We start from the raw sequence: 16,939 nt of genomic DNA on the forward strand, positions 1-16,939 counted from the left end.
GACATTCGCTCTCCATCTTGCTTGAAGATCCAGCTGAATTACAGCTTCTGACTCCTATATTTTTTGAGTCACCCATGGAGAGACTGTATCAGAACTGAGTCTGATGTGTTCCTGGAAAGGATTTATTAGAATTCTGCACTCGAGCTTTAAAATAAACCAAGCAAATGCAGTTTAATTCTGAGCATCTTCCTTTCTGTCATTGAGTTTGTACTAATTTTTTTCACTTCCAACAGCTCATTTCTCTTTCACATTTGCTTCAGAAGTCTCCCCTTAAAAAACGACAGCATGGAGACTAAACATGCTACTAAAAAACCAATGGGTCAATGATGAAATCAAAGAAGAAATTTAAAAGTGGCCATACTACCCAAAACAATCTACAGATTTAATGTGACCCTATCAAACTACCCAGGACATTTTCCACAGAATTAGAATAAATACTCCTAAAATTTATATGGAATCACAAAAGACCCAGAATTGCCAAAGCATTACTGAAGAAAAAGAGGGAGAAGCTGGAGGAACAACCCTCCCAGACTTCAGAGAAAACTACAGAGCTACAGTAATCAAGACAGCATGGTATTGGTGAAAAAACAGACATATAGATCAATGGAACAGAATAGAGAGCCAAGAAAGAAACCCACAAACTTTGGTCAATTAATCATTGACAAAGGAGGCAAGAACATACAATGGAGTAAAAACAGTCTCTTCAGCAAATGGTGTTGGGAAAACTGGACAGCAGCATGCAAATCAATGAAGTTAGAATACTCCCTCATACCAGACACAAAAATGAACTCAAAATGGCTTAAAAACTTAAACATAAGACAAGACAATATAAACCTCTTAGAAGAAAACATAGGCAAAACATCTGACATAAATCTCAGCAATGCTCTCCTAGGGCAGTCTACCCAGGCAACGGAAATAAAAGCAAAAATAAACAAATGGGACCTAACTAAACATAAGCTTCTGCACAGCAAAGGAAACCATATGCAAAACAAAAAGACAACCTACAGAATAGGAGAAAATATCTGCAAAAGATGAGACTGACAAGGGCTTAATCTCCAGAACATATAAACAGCTCATGCAACTTAATAACAAAAAAAACAAATAATCCAATCCAAAAATGGGCAGATCTAAACAAGCAATTTTCTAATGAAGATACATGAGTGGCCAATAGGCACATGAAAAAATGCTCAATATCGCTAATTATCAGAGAAATGCAAATTAAAACTAAATGAGCTATCACCTCACACCAGTCAGAATGGCCATCATTCAAAAGCCCATGAACGATAAATGCTGGAGGAGGTGTGGAAAAAAGGGAACCCTCCCACACTGCTGGTGGGAATATAGTTTGGTGCAGCCATTATGGAAAACAGTATGGAGATTCCTCAAAAATCTAAAAACAGACTTACCATATGATCCAGCAATCCCACTCTTGGGCACACATTCAGAGGGAACCTTAATTCAAAAAGACACATGCACCCCTATGTTCATAGCAGCACTATTTACAATAGCCAAGACATGGAAACGATCTAAATGCCATTGACAGATGACTGGATAAGAAGTTGTGGTGTGTACACACACACACACACACACACACACACACACACACACACACACACACAGGAATACTACTCAGCCATAAAAAATAATAAAACAATGCCATTTGCAGCAGCATGCATGGACCTGGAGAATGTCATTCTAAGCGAAGCCAGAAAGAGAAAGAAAAATACTGTATGATGTTACTTATACGTGGAATCTTAAAGAAAAAGAAAACTTATTTACAAAACAGAAGCAGACTCAAAGACATAGAAAACAAACCTATGGTTGGGGAGTGGGGAAGAGGTGGGAAGGGATAAGTTGGGAGTTCAAGATTTGCAGATACTAACTAATATATAAAAAATAGATAAATAACAAGTTTATACTGTACAGCACAGGTAACTATATTATCAGTAACTTATGGTGAAAGAGAATATGAAAATGAGTATTATGTACGTTCATGTATGACTGAAGCATTGTGCTGTACACTAGAAATTGACACAACATTGTAAACTGACTATGCTTCAGTAAAAATATATATACATATACCTCCCCTCACCACCGCCCCCAAACCAAACCTAGGCCGAGGAGTGACATGATCTGACTCTTAAAAGGATCTCGCTGGTGCTATATTGAGAACAGACTACTGATTTCCAAATAGCAGCAAATTCTTTACCTTGATAAACCACAGCAACTCCTCCAAAACACCCTTCCAGAAAACACGTTTGGTTGTCAGCAGTGGAAATTCATCTGGAAAACAGTTTGCCATGTAATTTCAAGATGGGAAAACTGAGCATGCCATCCAACTTTCTCTGTGGAAGCAAACTGCCCCCAGGACATTAGGCCCAGGAGTGACCGCAGGACCAGCTGGAAAACTGCAGCTTCTACCCTCTGGGCCCCTCTGATCAGAGTGGAGCTCCCAGGCTGCAATCCCAAGTCAGGACACAATTCAGACTGAGCCCACCCTCCTGAGCCCCTTGATCACAGGACACAGGAGTTCCACACAATGAGGTGGGGCAGGGACGCCCACAGACAGGGAAAGAGCTACCCTCCACTACCTAGTGTAAACCCTTCCAAGAGGTGGGAAGACAACCTACAAAATGTGCCCTAGGACAAAGCCTGAAGACTACTATTCCATGATCATTCTGCCAGGGAAAACTTGCTCACAACCAGGGGATAGTTGATATGGCTCTGGCCAAATCTGAATAGTTTTAAAATATTTGCAAAGCAAATTAATCTCTATTTTTTAAGTGTACCATAAAGTTAACTGCTTAAATATCTGATATGCATGATCCAACTTAATCCTCAAAACAACACTCGAGGTTCCCTTATGATCTCTATAAGTTTGCATCAAGCAATAGAGAAATAAAAATATAAAAGCTTATCTGTAAATTTGGTACCCATTCAGTCCACATCGTAAGTCGTACAGTTTCTATTCATGTGACGTGGATGGATTCCGCAAGCACCTACTTCCCACCATTTGGAGGATTATTTCCTCCATTTTGAGCATATGGCGAAGCTGAAGATTGGAGAGGTTAAGCAACTTGCCCAAGGCCTAAGCAGAGGGGATGGAGAAAAAAGGGGGTTTGTGGCTCACTGGAGGCCACCGCGCTAGAGCTGCAGGAAGATGAACCCTCGGCTCCGACAAAACTGCCCAAGCTGCCCCAGCCAGATCCGCCACTATAGCCCCGTATTTCCTAGTCTCCAGAACTGGGTGTGAGGTGGAGGGTTTCTCCCCACATCTCGGTGATTCTGCTTCACCGGTAGCGGGTCTCCCCACTCAAAACGACCCTCCACACCTGTTTCATGGATCTATGTCTGGTGCCGACCCCTAGCCCGCCCCTTGGTCCCCTGAAAGCCTGACCCTAACAACCCCCAAAGACACTTCTTCCCAGGAGCCGCCGTTTTAAAGGAAAAGTAAGAACTACTCGGCTCAGAATCTTGCATTTGTTTCAAGGTTTAAGAGGGACCGTTGGGAAAATCAAGTTCCCGCCCCTGCCTCTCAGCTCTCTCCTCCCGCCGCGGCCCCGCCCACGCCACTTTCGCTCCAATTTTTTAAAACTTTGCAAAGCAGAATGGCTTACACGCGGCGGGACGGGGAGGGGCAAAAAGGCGCCCTACGGCCACGGCCTCGGTCAAGCCCGGGCAGGTCCTCTCCCCGCCTCTAGCCTGGAGCAAACACTAGCGCATCGTGCCCAATTTGGGGAGACCGCATAACGGGATGGTTAAGGGCCAGAGGACCTGGCTTTACCTCCCAGCTCTGTCCCTCCTGCCCATGTGACCCGACGCAAGTCATTCCTCTAATCCGAGCCCCCGTCTAGGGGTCTGAAGAGCGGGGCCAAGGACGCTTCCCCTCCTCACAGGGTTGAGGTGAGGACTGAACGCCGACCGCGCGGCCCCGCCTCTCCCGAGCGCTCCCCCTCCGCAGCGTCGCGCGCAGCCCCCGCCCCCGCCGGCCCGCCCGCTTGGCGCGGCCGCCTCACCTCTCAGGCTGTAGCGCGCCTGCATGCCGAACACCGACAGGGTGCCGGTGCCCGTGCGGTCGTCCTTCCGGGAGCCGCAGCGGAGGATGTGCTCGATTTGCCCCAAGTACTGCAGCTCCCCGTGCGGCGGCGGCGGCGGCGGCGGCGGCGGCGGCTCGGCGCCCCGCTCCTGCGCAGCGGGTGGTGACGGTGGGCGCGGCATTTCGGAGCCGGCGGCGGGCATGGTGCGGGCGCGGGTGCGGGTTTCGGAGGGTGGCGGACGGCTGGTGAGTCCGCCGGGACCTTTCCAGGAGCCTCTTTTCCCGCCACCAATTCGGAGACCCCGCCTCTTCCGGTGACGCTTAGGTGACGTCGATCCCCGCCCCGAGCGCGCGGGCCCCGCCCCGAGCGCGCGGGCCCCGCCCCTCGCTTTCTGGAAGCGCGCTGGCCTTCTGGAAACGCGCTGGCCTTCCTGAATCGCGTCTCTGTTAGCCCGTTTTAAAAGTCAAGAAACTTTGGCCTAGGAAGAAATCCTAAAGCCTGTATCTTGGTGCATTGGCGGAGAATGGCCACTTATTTGGAAAGTTTTGGGGTCGACCGCACCTTTCGGTGATCAAGGGCAATCTGGAACAATCCCCACGTGTTCGTGAAATCTAAGCATAAACAAAGCGAGCACCCTGTTATTTGATATGTTTCCTGCAACTAAAGGGGACGGCTGTCAGGTGATCTGTATTTCCATTTTGCCCCATCCTTACTCAAGGCCGGCAGCTGGAGCAAGTGGGATAAGGCAGGTTTTTTTTACTTGATTGACAGCCATTCGTTTCCCAAGCTTTGAATACCAAAGCTTTCGATTTTAGTGAAATGTTTTTAATATAAACACTAGTGGGTCAGGACTATTTGATAATGAGTTTAAAAGGTACTAATACATGGATTGTACATATAACAGAAGTCTTGAATCAACAATTGTCTATTGAGCACATAGAAGATGCTCAATAAATTTTTTGTTGTTGCTACATCTGAGGTTATGAAGAACAAGATAAAGGCTCCGTCACTATTTCTTGCCATTCAATACAGCTTGATGTTTTTTCTTTTCTCTTTCTAAACCCCCCCCCCCCCAGCCCCTGCCTGTCGACCCCATTATCTCAAGTTTATTGTCTGTGCAAGATTCTGGAATCTTTCTGCTAAAGGGCATTTCTTAAACTCAAGGTTAAAATTTTTGTTAACAGGAAAATAAACATTCTAGGAGGAGGTAATTATCTTTCACCTGCCGCTCTGACTAATCTCAGCAAAGACCATGTTGAATCTGTGCCTTTATGTGACACAAAGCCTGTATAAAATAAATCTAATCCCGAAGACAATTTACAAAATAGCTGTTCATTTGGGTTAATCGGACGGGAAAACAAATAGTAAGAATAGACTAAGAAAGTGTTTTAGGGAACATTTCACAAGCCTCATAGTTGGAAAGTTCTTGCTGTTTTGTATGAGTGCTCACAAAGAGTAAACTGAAATGCACTGGGTTAAGGATAAGCAGATGTTTTAAATCTATTTAATCTATTTAATCCATCACCTGCTGGGCTGGCTTTTCCTAGGTCAACAACATTCCTTCTTCCCCTCTCCCAGCACCTTCCCCATCCCACCCTTAGTCCCACCCCCACCCCTACCCTCACACCAGCTTAATAATAATTAAAGAGTCACCTGTGTCTGCTTTGGGACTGATGGTCGGCCTGTGTTGTGTTGTACTGCCTGGATAGGGTGGGTGTGGTGGGCTGTCTCCAGACGCCATGGGCATTCTTTCTGATGGTCATTTGGGAAAAGACTGCTCTGTAGGAAAACCTGAACTCAGAAAACAGGCTTTAGACAGGAATGGGGACTTACATTGCAGTAGCTTGAGAGCCCTCCTGGGTGTAAGAAGCTGAAATGCCTCGTGGAGGCGCAAGATTCGCTGGGCGGGGTCGTCCTACTTATTAACTGCTGTGGCTGTAGGCGAGGGCGCGAGGCCCAGTGAATGCAGGGATTCCCCCAACCCCACAGCAACCAAGTGTTTCCACGCGTTCCCAACCACGTGCAGGGGCCCAGGCTGAAAATATCCCAGACTGTCTAGTTGCAGTTACTCTGTGCTTATTTTCCTTTTGTTGTTTCGAGCCAAGTTTAATTGTTCCGGTGGAGGATCAGTTGTACTCCAGGGTGAATCTCAGGACACTAGCTTAGGTTCCCCTGCCAGCGAGGAGATTCCTCTTACGTTGTGGGACTCAGAGGATATTGGTTGGATGATAATGGAGAGAGAACTGTTCCTTTCCCTGTGGCTGCTCCGTCAGTGAATGAAAGCTCCGCTCAGACAAGCGAATCATTCATTCACTCATCCAAGAGCATTTCTATCACAGTGCCCACCATAAGTCACCGAGGAGCGAAATAGACAAGGTCCCTCTCACAGAACTGAGACTCTAGCTGAGAGGAAGTCCCCGGAACAAGGCATCTGCAGACAGTAACAGGTGCCATGATGATGATGTAACCGGGTTCAGGGGGACTACTTAGATCCTACCACCAGGGGAGGCCTCCCTGAGGAGGTCACATCTGAGTGAGAAGAAACCAGTAGGCAGAGATCTGGGGAAAGGGCATTTCAAACTCAATGCATGGTACCAACCAGTCTTCACTGCGCCTGCATCAATAAAAACGCAAGATAAGGATGATACTGATGCTCAATCATATCTCATTCTAGGAAGAAATAACAATTACTAATGGATCCATTAACTTATGCGGGGGAGAAAAGCTCTTTCTTCTTTTTAAGAGATCTATTTCTGTTAAAAATTTCACTGTTTAATAGTCATAGAAATGTGTAAGATACTCATTATTTTGATCAATTGGGTACAAATAATAAATTACAATAACTCAATCCAGAATGAATTTGATACCTAGGTTTTTGTGTCCTAGGGAACTTTTAATTTTCAAAATTTAAAAATATTTACATTTGATTGATCAATAAAGGTGTTTAAACATAAAAAATTATTACATTAGAATAAAATTCTCTAAACAAAGTAGACTGAAAATAAGAGTTTAAGGAAAAAAATGGAATGAGATAAAATTTCTTATTATTAAAAGAAAAACTTATTTGAATATTTGTTTAAATGGATGCTATTAGGTATCAAATTGCCATGATATGTAGATTCCATTGGGCACATTCTAAAGAGAGATGAGATAAGTTTTAAGATACTAATATTTACCATACATGGGAAAATTAAAATTTCCTATTCTCAATTTATATTGAAAAATTATGTGCAAGGGCATATATACATTTTTTCAGGTTTCCTTTCAGGTGTATGAGAGCAAAAACCACTGACTGGCTGTTGGTCTGGACTGTGGTTCTTTACACAATAAACTCTCAAAAATATTGGCCCAATTAGATAAAGGAAAGCAGGAAACTAAACTTCCTGAGAGCCAACTGTGAGTCAGGAACTAAATAATAATAGTATTATTTATATTGTTAAAGCTCCCATTTACTGATGCTTCTCATTATGGATTATTTACTGTAGTTCTCACAGCCTCCCCAAAAAGCAAAAACTATTACTTTTAATCATTTTATAGATAAAGACACTGGGGTTTAGAGAGATTAAGGATCTCGCCTAGGCAAACACCTAGAAAATCTGACAGCTAGGATTAAAATCCGGGTCAGCCTGCCCCCAAAGGCTTTTCTCTGCTTTGAGCCCGACCACTGCCTTTTCCGTCTTCACTCTACAAGGTTTTGACAGCACATCAGCTATAAAATAGTCAGGTTCCCATTATATCTTATTTTTTGGCACCTTCTCTGACAAATACATCAAATGTATGGCTGAATAGGTTCTGTGTGAGATTTACTGTACATTAAGGATTCCAGGAGTCTATCAATACTACCTTTTAAAAAATAGCTTTTGGTTATGTTAGGAAAGAATTTGTCTTCATTTGGAGTTCACTATATTCAGTGGGCTGCCCCTGAACTTCCTCTGCCAAGTCTTTTTATCCAATTGCTCAAGACTGGGTGAAAAATGCTTTAAAGGTCTTGAGTCTTCTCTTTAATTATATTTCTTTTAATAATTTGAAGGACTGACTATAAATATCCCCCAGGGTAATCCTTAGTGCCATACAAAGCAAATGACTCTCCTCTCATTGTACTGCCCCCAGGTCCAAATTCTGAGATATGTAAGTGTCAGTCTTGTGTTTTACGTAAAATATGTATGATCTTGTTAAAAGAGAGCACTGTTGTATTAATTTTTTAAAAACTCTGTGGTCCACCCATATGCATGGCAGTACTCTTCACAATGGCCAAAAGATGGAAACTACCAAAGCATCCATCTATGGACGGATGGATAAACCAAATGCGATACACACATGCAGTGGAGTAGAACTCAGTCTTAAAAAGGATAGAAATTCCAGCATATGCTACCACATGGATGAACTTTGAGGACATTACACTAAGTAAAATAAGCCAGTTGCAAAAGGACAAATATTGTATGATTCCACTTATATGAGGTACCTAGAATCGTCAAATTCATAGAGACAGAATGGTGGTTGTCAGGGGACTGGGGGAGAGATGGGAGTTACTGCTTACTGCAGACAGAGTTTCACTTTGGGAAGAAGAAAAAAGTTCTGGAGATGGATGATGGTGATGGCTGCACAACAATGTGGATTTACTTACTGCCACTGAATTGTACACTTAAAATGGTTGAAATACTAAATTTTGTTATGCATATTTTACCACAAAAAATCTTTGCAGAAGTTATAGGTCTTTACTAAACAAAGGAATGAATTACAGATTTTTTTCAAAAAGTTAAGTATTACACATTATAAACTCAAAAGCAAATTGAAAGAAGAATCCTTTGTTAATTAGGAAGTGGCATATTTGTAGCAGAAGTAATAGGCACGGACACCTTGGTGATTTAATATTTAATATACAAGTTACTAATATACCATAGAATGCAGTAATATTTACATTTGATTTTCTTAAAAAGGAATTTTCATTTTAACTCAATTGGAATAACTCAAACTGCCATTCAACATAAGAAAATTAACAGTACTTTACCATATGTAACTGACATTCTTTCCTGTAACTACGTTTACTGTATCGTCTTGTACGTTTTGGGATTTTCAGGACTCAGCTGAAGAGGTAATTCTGCTTGCCAGCTGTAGGATGCATCAGATCTTACCTTAAAAAAAAAGCGTCAATAATCAAAATGTGGATAAATTACTTATAGACTGAGTGTATATTTTTCTTGGAATAAGTGCCACAATGAGTAAGAGAATAAACACTCTTGGTGTTGAAAAAATTAATACAGAGTCACAGAATACCCATCTGTATGGATATTTTTAATAACACTATTTAAAGGGATCTTCTCAGTTCCCCTGGTTTATTGAACCTCTAGATCTCCCCTGCTTCTGATGCGACGATAAAGCGTTTATTCTGTAGTTTATGTGCTCGAAGTATTGGCTCAATAAACTTTTACTGCTTAACGACACACCACTTTATTCAATACGCTTTCTGTGTGTGCCTTTCATTCCGATGGATGGTAAGAACCAATCACCGAATGCTTATTGGGTACTTGGGATGTGCAAGACATGCTGTTGCAGCCTGTAACTGTGGGTCGCAGCCCTGGCAGCTGTGAACGTTTGGAATATGGGAATAAACATACTGTAAACCAACCAGGAAAGTCAGGCACTTAGGATGCTGGCTGACAAGAGGAGAATTCCAGAGGAGGGTTCTCAATTTATGTTCTACCCTATAAAATTGGGATTTGTGTTTTAGCGAGCTGCACACTTAGAGCAAGGTCACCCAACAGATACTCATATGCTTGGAAATGGCAAAGGTGATTCTTTCACCTCCATCTTTCCTGTTGTTTTTCTTAGTATGTTTCTCCTTCACTGTTGGCAGGTTTGAGACCTTGATGTGCTGATTCAATCAGAGCACTGACAAAAATCTTATCCAGTCTACTGAATAGGACACATTAAAGAAGAAATTAAGATAGCAAGCAAACTTGGAAAAACGTTCAGTCTCACAAACAGTCAAAACCATAGAAAAATGTGAATAATAAAAACGATAACACCGATTTGGGGAAGATGGTGGGATTATGGGTAATTATTGTCTTTTAAATTTATGGAATTTGTGATTTTGTTACTTTCTTTAATTCTTATTTTTTACTGAGGTGTAGTCGATTTACAAGATCAGTTCCAGGCGTACAGCAAAGAGATTCAGTCATACATTATACATACTTTTTTTTTTCAGATACTTTTCCATTACAGCTCATTGCAAGAAACTGAATATTTTGTTACTTTTAGAATTAAGGAACTATAAATTAAAAAGAAAAAAATACTGCCTTTGTGAAAGATCACTTTGTGAGACTTAGTAAATAATTTGCTCACTGTCTCAATTTTTAACATATTATTCCCCATTGTTATTGAAGCCTCTTCATTCCAAAATCTGTGAAGAGATGGTCTTATTGAAAATATTTTTATTACTCAGTTATAACTAAATCATCAGCACCCATTTGAGCACTAGCACACTGTTTCCTTCCTCAGACACCTGCCATGTGTCACTGGGGCCTTCAGAGTTTGAGCCCCGGGCCTGGCTGCCAGCTTCTCTGCTGATTTTGTTGGTCAGACCTGATCCTTCCAGGTCCTTCAGTTGAGCTGGTCTTGGCTGCTTACAACTAAAGGAAGAACCCACACTCCTACGGGGGAGGTTCCAGACAGAGGGAGGAGACTAGCGTCATAGCACCCCTAGTGTCTAGACACTCCGGTCTTCCTGGTCCCATTTGCGTCCATCTTCCCCAATTTTGGAATCTGCTTTGGAATATTCTCACTTTCATATTTTGGTCATATATATGTATGTACAGAGGTAATATATATTTTCTGGGGAAGAAGGGAGAAGCAGGGGAGGGGGGAAGGAGGGAGGAATGGAAGGAAGGAGAAAAGAAAAGGATGAGATGGGACAGCGGCTAGTGGGAAAGGCAGAGACAAAAAGGAAATACACCCCACTGAGAAGTTTCTCCTCCATGGGAAAGTGGAGACCCTCCCCTCAACCCCCCAGGCCCCCCAAGGGCACTGACTAAATGCCACCTTGTTTTACTGGTCTGTGTGTCTTGTGCCTCCCAAATTCATCATTTTCTCCTCCATAGTACTTCGGTCCTGTGCCTTCACTTAGTAGATGCTAAAAAGATACTGGTTGATTGATACAATTTGAATAAAACTGCTCCAAAATTCAGAGGCAAAGGGAGAAGCAACGAATCCAGTAATATCCAGCTTAATTACATATTGATGGTGACCTACTAACAAGGTCCCTTATGAATAGTAACTTAGAATTAAAATTTAATTATTCTTTAGGATTGACCATATTACCAAAGGAGAGTATTATGTGCAGCTTTAATTGTACCGCTAACTTAGAAGATCATCCTAAGTGTAACAGAGATGGTACTAATGTATTCCAGAAAAGTCATTCAGTTATTTCCCCTGCAGACTTCACAGAGTTACATTTTAACTCAGTGTAGGATAATCATGGAATGGCAGTACTTGTTCTAAGTTTTAAGGACGCAAAATACATTGGTGTGGCGTTTGATGTACTTTTTACTTAGTTATTTTAGCAAAATAATATCTCCTAATTTGAAATCCTAAAATTATTTACTCACTACAGAAAATTATAAAAATATCAGAAAGTGGAAAGATTTGAAAAAATCATCAATTTCCCACCATAATTCACGCCAATCCTTTTTGTTTTTGAAGCAGAATATTTTTGTTTTGATCATTACATTATAGATTTTTGTAGCTTGCTTTTTTTTTTTTTTTTGCCCAAATGTCCTAACAGGAAGCAGTATAATGTGGTAACTATGAGTCAGAGAGAACATAGTTAAAATGTTGGCTGTACCACCCACTGACTTGAGTAATTCATATAATGTTAGACCCTAAATCTCAAGTTCCTTTTCTGAAAAATGGTAATAATTATATTTACCTCATAGATAGGCTTATTATAAACCCTCATTCCAGTAGTTGTCATGTCATAATTTAAATTTTATAAATATTTTTAATGGTTTCACAAAATTTATTGAGCATCGTTAGCCATAATCTTTTAATCATTCTCTGGTTTTTAGACATTAAGATTGTTTTTAACATTTTACTATTTTAAATAATTTTGCAAATATAGATCTTGGGGTGGGGGCTTTTAATCAAATTTAGATTTATTCCTTCAGAAGTGGAATTGTTGTATCAAGAAGAAATTTTACCATTCTTGATGTATTAATTGAATGCAATTATATAACAATTGAATACAATGTGCCTTTTCAAAAAGATAAAAACAGTTTATGTTCCTGGCAATAACATATGAGGATTCTCATCACATTCTGTTAGGATTTTTTTTTTAATTAGCAAATTTGATAGGCAAAAATTGTTATTTTGTCTTAGTTTTCATGTCTTTGACTATTAATGAGGTTGAATATATTTTCCAGGTATTTTTAAACTAGTTTTGTTGGGTTTTTTTCCTTTTATGAATCATGTTTTCCTATCAACAGGCATTCCTAATCAGGCATCTGCTTACCAGCTTTTAAAATGTTCCTTAAAATGCTGTACAGCTTTCGCCAGCATGTAGCTAATGAAGTTAGAACTTTCAGCATTTTCTTCAAGAGGGATGGTGAGTGTGAAATTAGGGGAAGGCAGAATGCTTAAGTCTATCACTGTTTCATCTTGTTTGGAAAAATTTCCTTCATGAACACCTGGAACTTCCTAAGGAGAAGGATTATACAATAAAAGGTTACTAACTTCCAGTGCACATTCAGGGTTAATTTAATACCCCATTAGTCAGGATGGGCTAGGTTGTGCTGAAGTGACAAATTAGCTCCAATGTTCCAGTAGCTTCGTGCAACAAAATTTCTTTCTTGCTCATGTTACATGTCCACTACCAGGGTTCTGTACCACCTAGACACTCAGGACCCTGGCTGAGGGGGGAACATCACCTTACGGCTGTAGTGGCTTTCTTCTCATCTTCAGCAGAGAAAGAGAATGGATAACCATACACAGACTCTTCACTATCTCAGCCTAGAAATAACTCTTTTTGGTTTTGTTCACATTTCATTGGCCAGAACTTACCATATGGTACCACTTAACTGCAAGAGGAACTGGAAAATGTGAGGGAATGGATGGAATATCTGATGAGTGCCACAGTGTGTGCCACAAATATTAATGTGATGCACCAAGTTTTGTACTGAGTTTCCCTAGGAAATTTACAGTTTATGGTTGTATGTGTGATTTTTGTAAGAACCAGTCATCTGAAATGTGTGTCGTTTACTCTCTTAATGAGTTCTCAAGTGCATATGCTTTGATTTTAATAATTTATATGAAACTGTAATGACATGCAACTTGATGTAACCTTAAGAGAGCTATTTTGAAAATGTTTTCAAAAAAAATGTCCCTGATATTAATTAGCCAAAAATGCTAAAGCAAAACATTAAAAAGCCAAATAAAAACTGGTTATTTCTTAATTCTAGTTTATAAAACTAACATTACTTTCTTTTTCCTTTTGGTAAATATAACACCTAAAAACTACATAAAGCATTTATGTTGAGTTCAGTAAATAATTATAAAGCTAACACCCATGTAACTACAACCCAAGGGACATAACTTTTTTCACCTGTTGGAATTTGTATATTTTTTACACAAGGTTCCTCTCCAGTACTTGCTGTTTTATGGATTTGCACTTTCCATTACATGTGAAATAAGAGCTGTTTTGAGAAAAAGAACTTTTACAGGCAGTTCAGCAAAGTGGTTAAGTCCATAGATTCCGGAAAAAGCTGCTTGGGTTTGAATCCCATTTCTACTACTGAGCTGCTGTGTGACCTCAGACAAGTTGTTTAACTTGTCTGTGCCTCATCTGAAAAATTTAGGAAACAATAATACTCACCTTATAGGGTCATTTGAAGGTCTTAAATGACCTAATATATGAGGAGTGTTCTTAGAACACCGCCTGATAAATAGTAAGTCCACTTTAGTGATGATGATTATTAGAAAAAATGTATCATTGAAAACCATAATTTTAGTTTATATGGAAGTTTTTGATGCACAAGTGTCTTTGTTATCAATATAAAAATTTTAGATAAATTAGTTAATGTTACTAGAGTGGAAGCAAATTGAAGCACACAATGGAAATCCTGACAACAAGAACAGTTAAATATTTGGCTCTACTTTTCTAAAGATTGAAAGCACTGCTAAATTTTTTCTTAAAGTTTGATTCTTTTCCTCATTCCTCACAAGAATTTTTCCTCTTTAAACTAAATGTATTTGTGAGGGTGATCAAATATATCGAATTATTTTTCTTGCCTAGGGTATAATCTATCTAATGAGGTAACTGAATCAGAGAGTCAGCTGGGATTGGAGCATTTTGACTGTGGTCTGTAGTTACAAATACATTTTACATCTGGGCTCAAAAACACACATCTTAACATACGTGCATATACACTGTACACACATATTTATACACACACATAAACACACATCATGGAAATGAAAGTTCCATGACAAATGCATACACCTTAGTAAATGCAATGCACTCTGATACTTTCTCTTCTAGTCTGTCCTATTCTGGTTTCGGTTTGCGTTTTTAAAGTGCTGCGTGTGACTCTCTAGACTTACTTCTCAGACCACACATGGGCCACAACTTTGCAGCTGGAAAGAGAGAGAATCATTAGGCAACAGAGTTCCGTAGGCCAGATTCCCCAGGAGCAGAGCCTGAGACTCCAACCCGGTGAGGTATTGATTAAGGACGCTTTCAGGTGAAACTTTTAAGGGGATGAGGCAAGTAAGACAGAGAAGGGGAAGGAGCTAATCGGGGATGTAGCTTGGGGTGACCGCTAGCCTCAGCCTGATCCTGCAGGGAGCTCTGGAGAGTAAGTGGCACCAAGGGTGACCCTTTGGAGACGTTTGCAGGGGTGAGCAGTTAGCGGCAGCACCAGCTGGAGTTGGTACAGGGATCCCGGGGTCAGGGTAGGGCACTAACATTACATGCTGCACAAAATGTTGCACCTTCGGTTGGTCTGCACAGTGATTTTCATACCCGGGCTTTTTCAGGCCTTCTATTACTGACCTCATCAAGAACCACTAGCTGGTGCATTGTGTACTAATGTAATACGTGTGTGTGGTGGGGAGGGGGATCAGGAAATTCAGTCACTGTTTTAAATTATGCAACTGGGGTTATTGACTGAATGGGGGAGATGCCGTGTAAGTGCGACTTAAGATGGCAATATGTTTTTATGTGAATATCAGCATATAAATGTGTTTAATCTTCAAGGTAAGTCAGAAGCTTACTGTGTCAAAAACTAACGAGCCCTATAATTTATGGAGCTCTTGCTTTGGATAAGGAACTTTACTCATCGCTTTACAGACATCCATTTTAAGGTAGCTTTCATCATTCCCATTTTCCAGGTGGAAAAACTGACACCTAGAAAGAATATGGAACTTTCCCAAACTTACTCAGCTGGCAAGTTTCAGAGTCAGCTTTTGAACTCAGGCTGCTTTACCTGAAAGTCTTCTCTCTTAAAAACTACATTGACCAGATTTCTTCAAGGTCACCTGTATCAGCTACGGCACTATAGCTCTAAGCAGAATTAGCCATCTCTGGATTAGAAAGTATTTTGTATTTTAAATTTTTTTAATAGAGTTTCTTGTTTTCTAAAGATTGTGCATGATTTTACCTCAAATCAGCCCAAATACCATCACAAGGAAGTGTGAACGTCCTCCTACAGCTTGTTTTCAAATTCAGATGTAATTCATAAAGAGGTTAACAGAAGAATCAGTGTATGCATACATTGTCTCCATATCTGTTCTCGGGTCTGTCCGTTACCTTTGTGGAGTTGAAGATGTTCCCGGGTGCTGGGGTCAGGTTCGCCAGTTCCGTCACCCAGCCAAACTGCTGTCTCATCTTCTCCATCAAATATGCCGTGTCCTCCAAGTGATGCTGGGTCATCTGGAGAACCTGGTTGTATTGCTGATTGGAGACGTTGACCAGCTCGAGGGCCTCATCTACTTTTGTGTGTAGTTCAGGTACATCAGGACAGTCTAGCAGAGAGAGAGTTTTACTTTTTCCTTTCTCATGCGACTGTGTTTTGCACAAAGTTTCACCTCTGTTTCAGGGAAGGCTTTTTCCTTCAGTGGCACTCTCTAACAGAGTAACTGAGTGTCCCTTGTAGAATTCTCCTTACCAGAGATCATGAGAGAAATTATAAATCCTCACCTTCTTCCCCCATCATTAAAAAAATTTATATCACTATTCTAAAAGTTAACAGCTCTCAACTTGCAAATGAAGACATTTTAAAAGAATATCTGGATCTCCTTTCAAATCTGTACTGTATCTTGTTAACTGTGACTCCCTTTGTTTTCAAAATATTTCCTTGAATTATTTTTCAAATGTCTACTATTGTAAATGTGTTTTACTCGTAAATGCACAATTCTCCCTCTCCTAAAGATCCCAAAACAATTTCTGGAATAATGTGAAGGCTGGGGAATTTTTACATTATATTTATGTCTCAAAAAAACCCAATAAGCTGATTTTTAAGACCCAGGATGAGGTAGTCTTCCCACCCCTACCTTTCTGAAGGCACGTTTTTTTAGTAAACAGAAGTTGTAGTTTAGAGAGGCCGTGGTCTTTTCCCACAACAGTCTCTCCTGCCCCAGATGCCCTAACAGAGAGACACTTCTGTAGCCTGCAGATGATCTTTACACAATACTCAGCCTCTCAGCAGCACAGCTGTATAAGTTCCTGTAACTGTTTCAGTCCAGATGGCTGCAGTGCAACAGTAACACAGATTTGCAGAATCTTAGTGACTTGGAAGCACCAAGGTTTCTCTCTCACTCCAGCACCTGTCAGTCACAGTTTGGGTGAAGGTTCTGCTACACACCTCCTCACTCAGGGTGATGGAGCCTCCACCATGCGGAGCGGAATAGTC

The 16,939-nt window shown here is 40.8% G+C and overlaps 2 protein-coding genes across 12 annotated transcripts in view; both read right to left on the reverse strand.

The window, feature by feature from the left end:
* Positions 1 to 4,355, reverse strand: part of TYMS (thymidylate synthetase) — a 15,004-nt gene extending 10,649 nt beyond the window's left edge. For 3 of the 4 annotated variants that reach the window (XR_012502104.1, XR_012502102.1, XR_012502103.1), the window contains exons 1-2: positions 4,017 to 4,355; positions 2,210 to 2,283 (exon numbers count right to left, since the gene is read on the reverse strand). Coding sequence is in view for 1 of the 4 variants with exons in the window: in XM_074352532.1 (XP_074208633.1) it covers positions 2,210 to 2,283; positions 4,017 to 4,239 (297 nt within the window). In the remaining 3 variants the exon portion in view is untranslated. The remainder of the gene's footprint in view (positions 1 to 2,209; positions 2,284 to 4,016) is intronic. The other variant, XM_074352532.1, reaches the window with a different exon arrangement.
* Positions 4,356 to 6,896: 2,541 nt separating this feature from the next.
* CLUL1 (clusterin like 1) overlaps positions 6,897 to 16,939 on the reverse strand; it is a 94,983-nt gene continuing 84,940 nt past the window's right edge. For 6 of the 8 annotated variants that reach the window (XM_045518884.2, XM_045518890.2, XM_074352535.1 and 3 more), the window contains 3 exons: positions 15,838 to 16,052; positions 12,544 to 12,728; positions 6,897 to 9,169 (listed from right to left, as the gene is read on the reverse strand). In XM_045518884.2, coding sequence (XP_045374840.1) covers positions 9,166 to 9,169; positions 12,544 to 12,728; positions 15,838 to 16,052 — 404 coding nt within the window. In that variant the 3' untranslated portion in view covers positions 6,897 to 9,165. Of the gene's footprint in view, positions 9,170 to 12,539; positions 12,729 to 15,837; positions 16,053 to 16,939 lie in introns of those variants that run through there. The other 2 variants (XM_045518887.2, XM_045518885.2) reach the window with 2 other exon arrangements.

The sequence above is a fragment of the Camelus bactrianus genome, chromosome 24, assembly GCF_048773025.1.
Source record: "Camelus bactrianus isolate YW-2024 breed Bactrian camel chromosome 24, ASM4877302v1, whole genome shotgun sequence".
NCBI lineage: Eukaryota > Metazoa > Chordata > Mammalia > Artiodactyla > Camelidae > Camelus > Camelus bactrianus.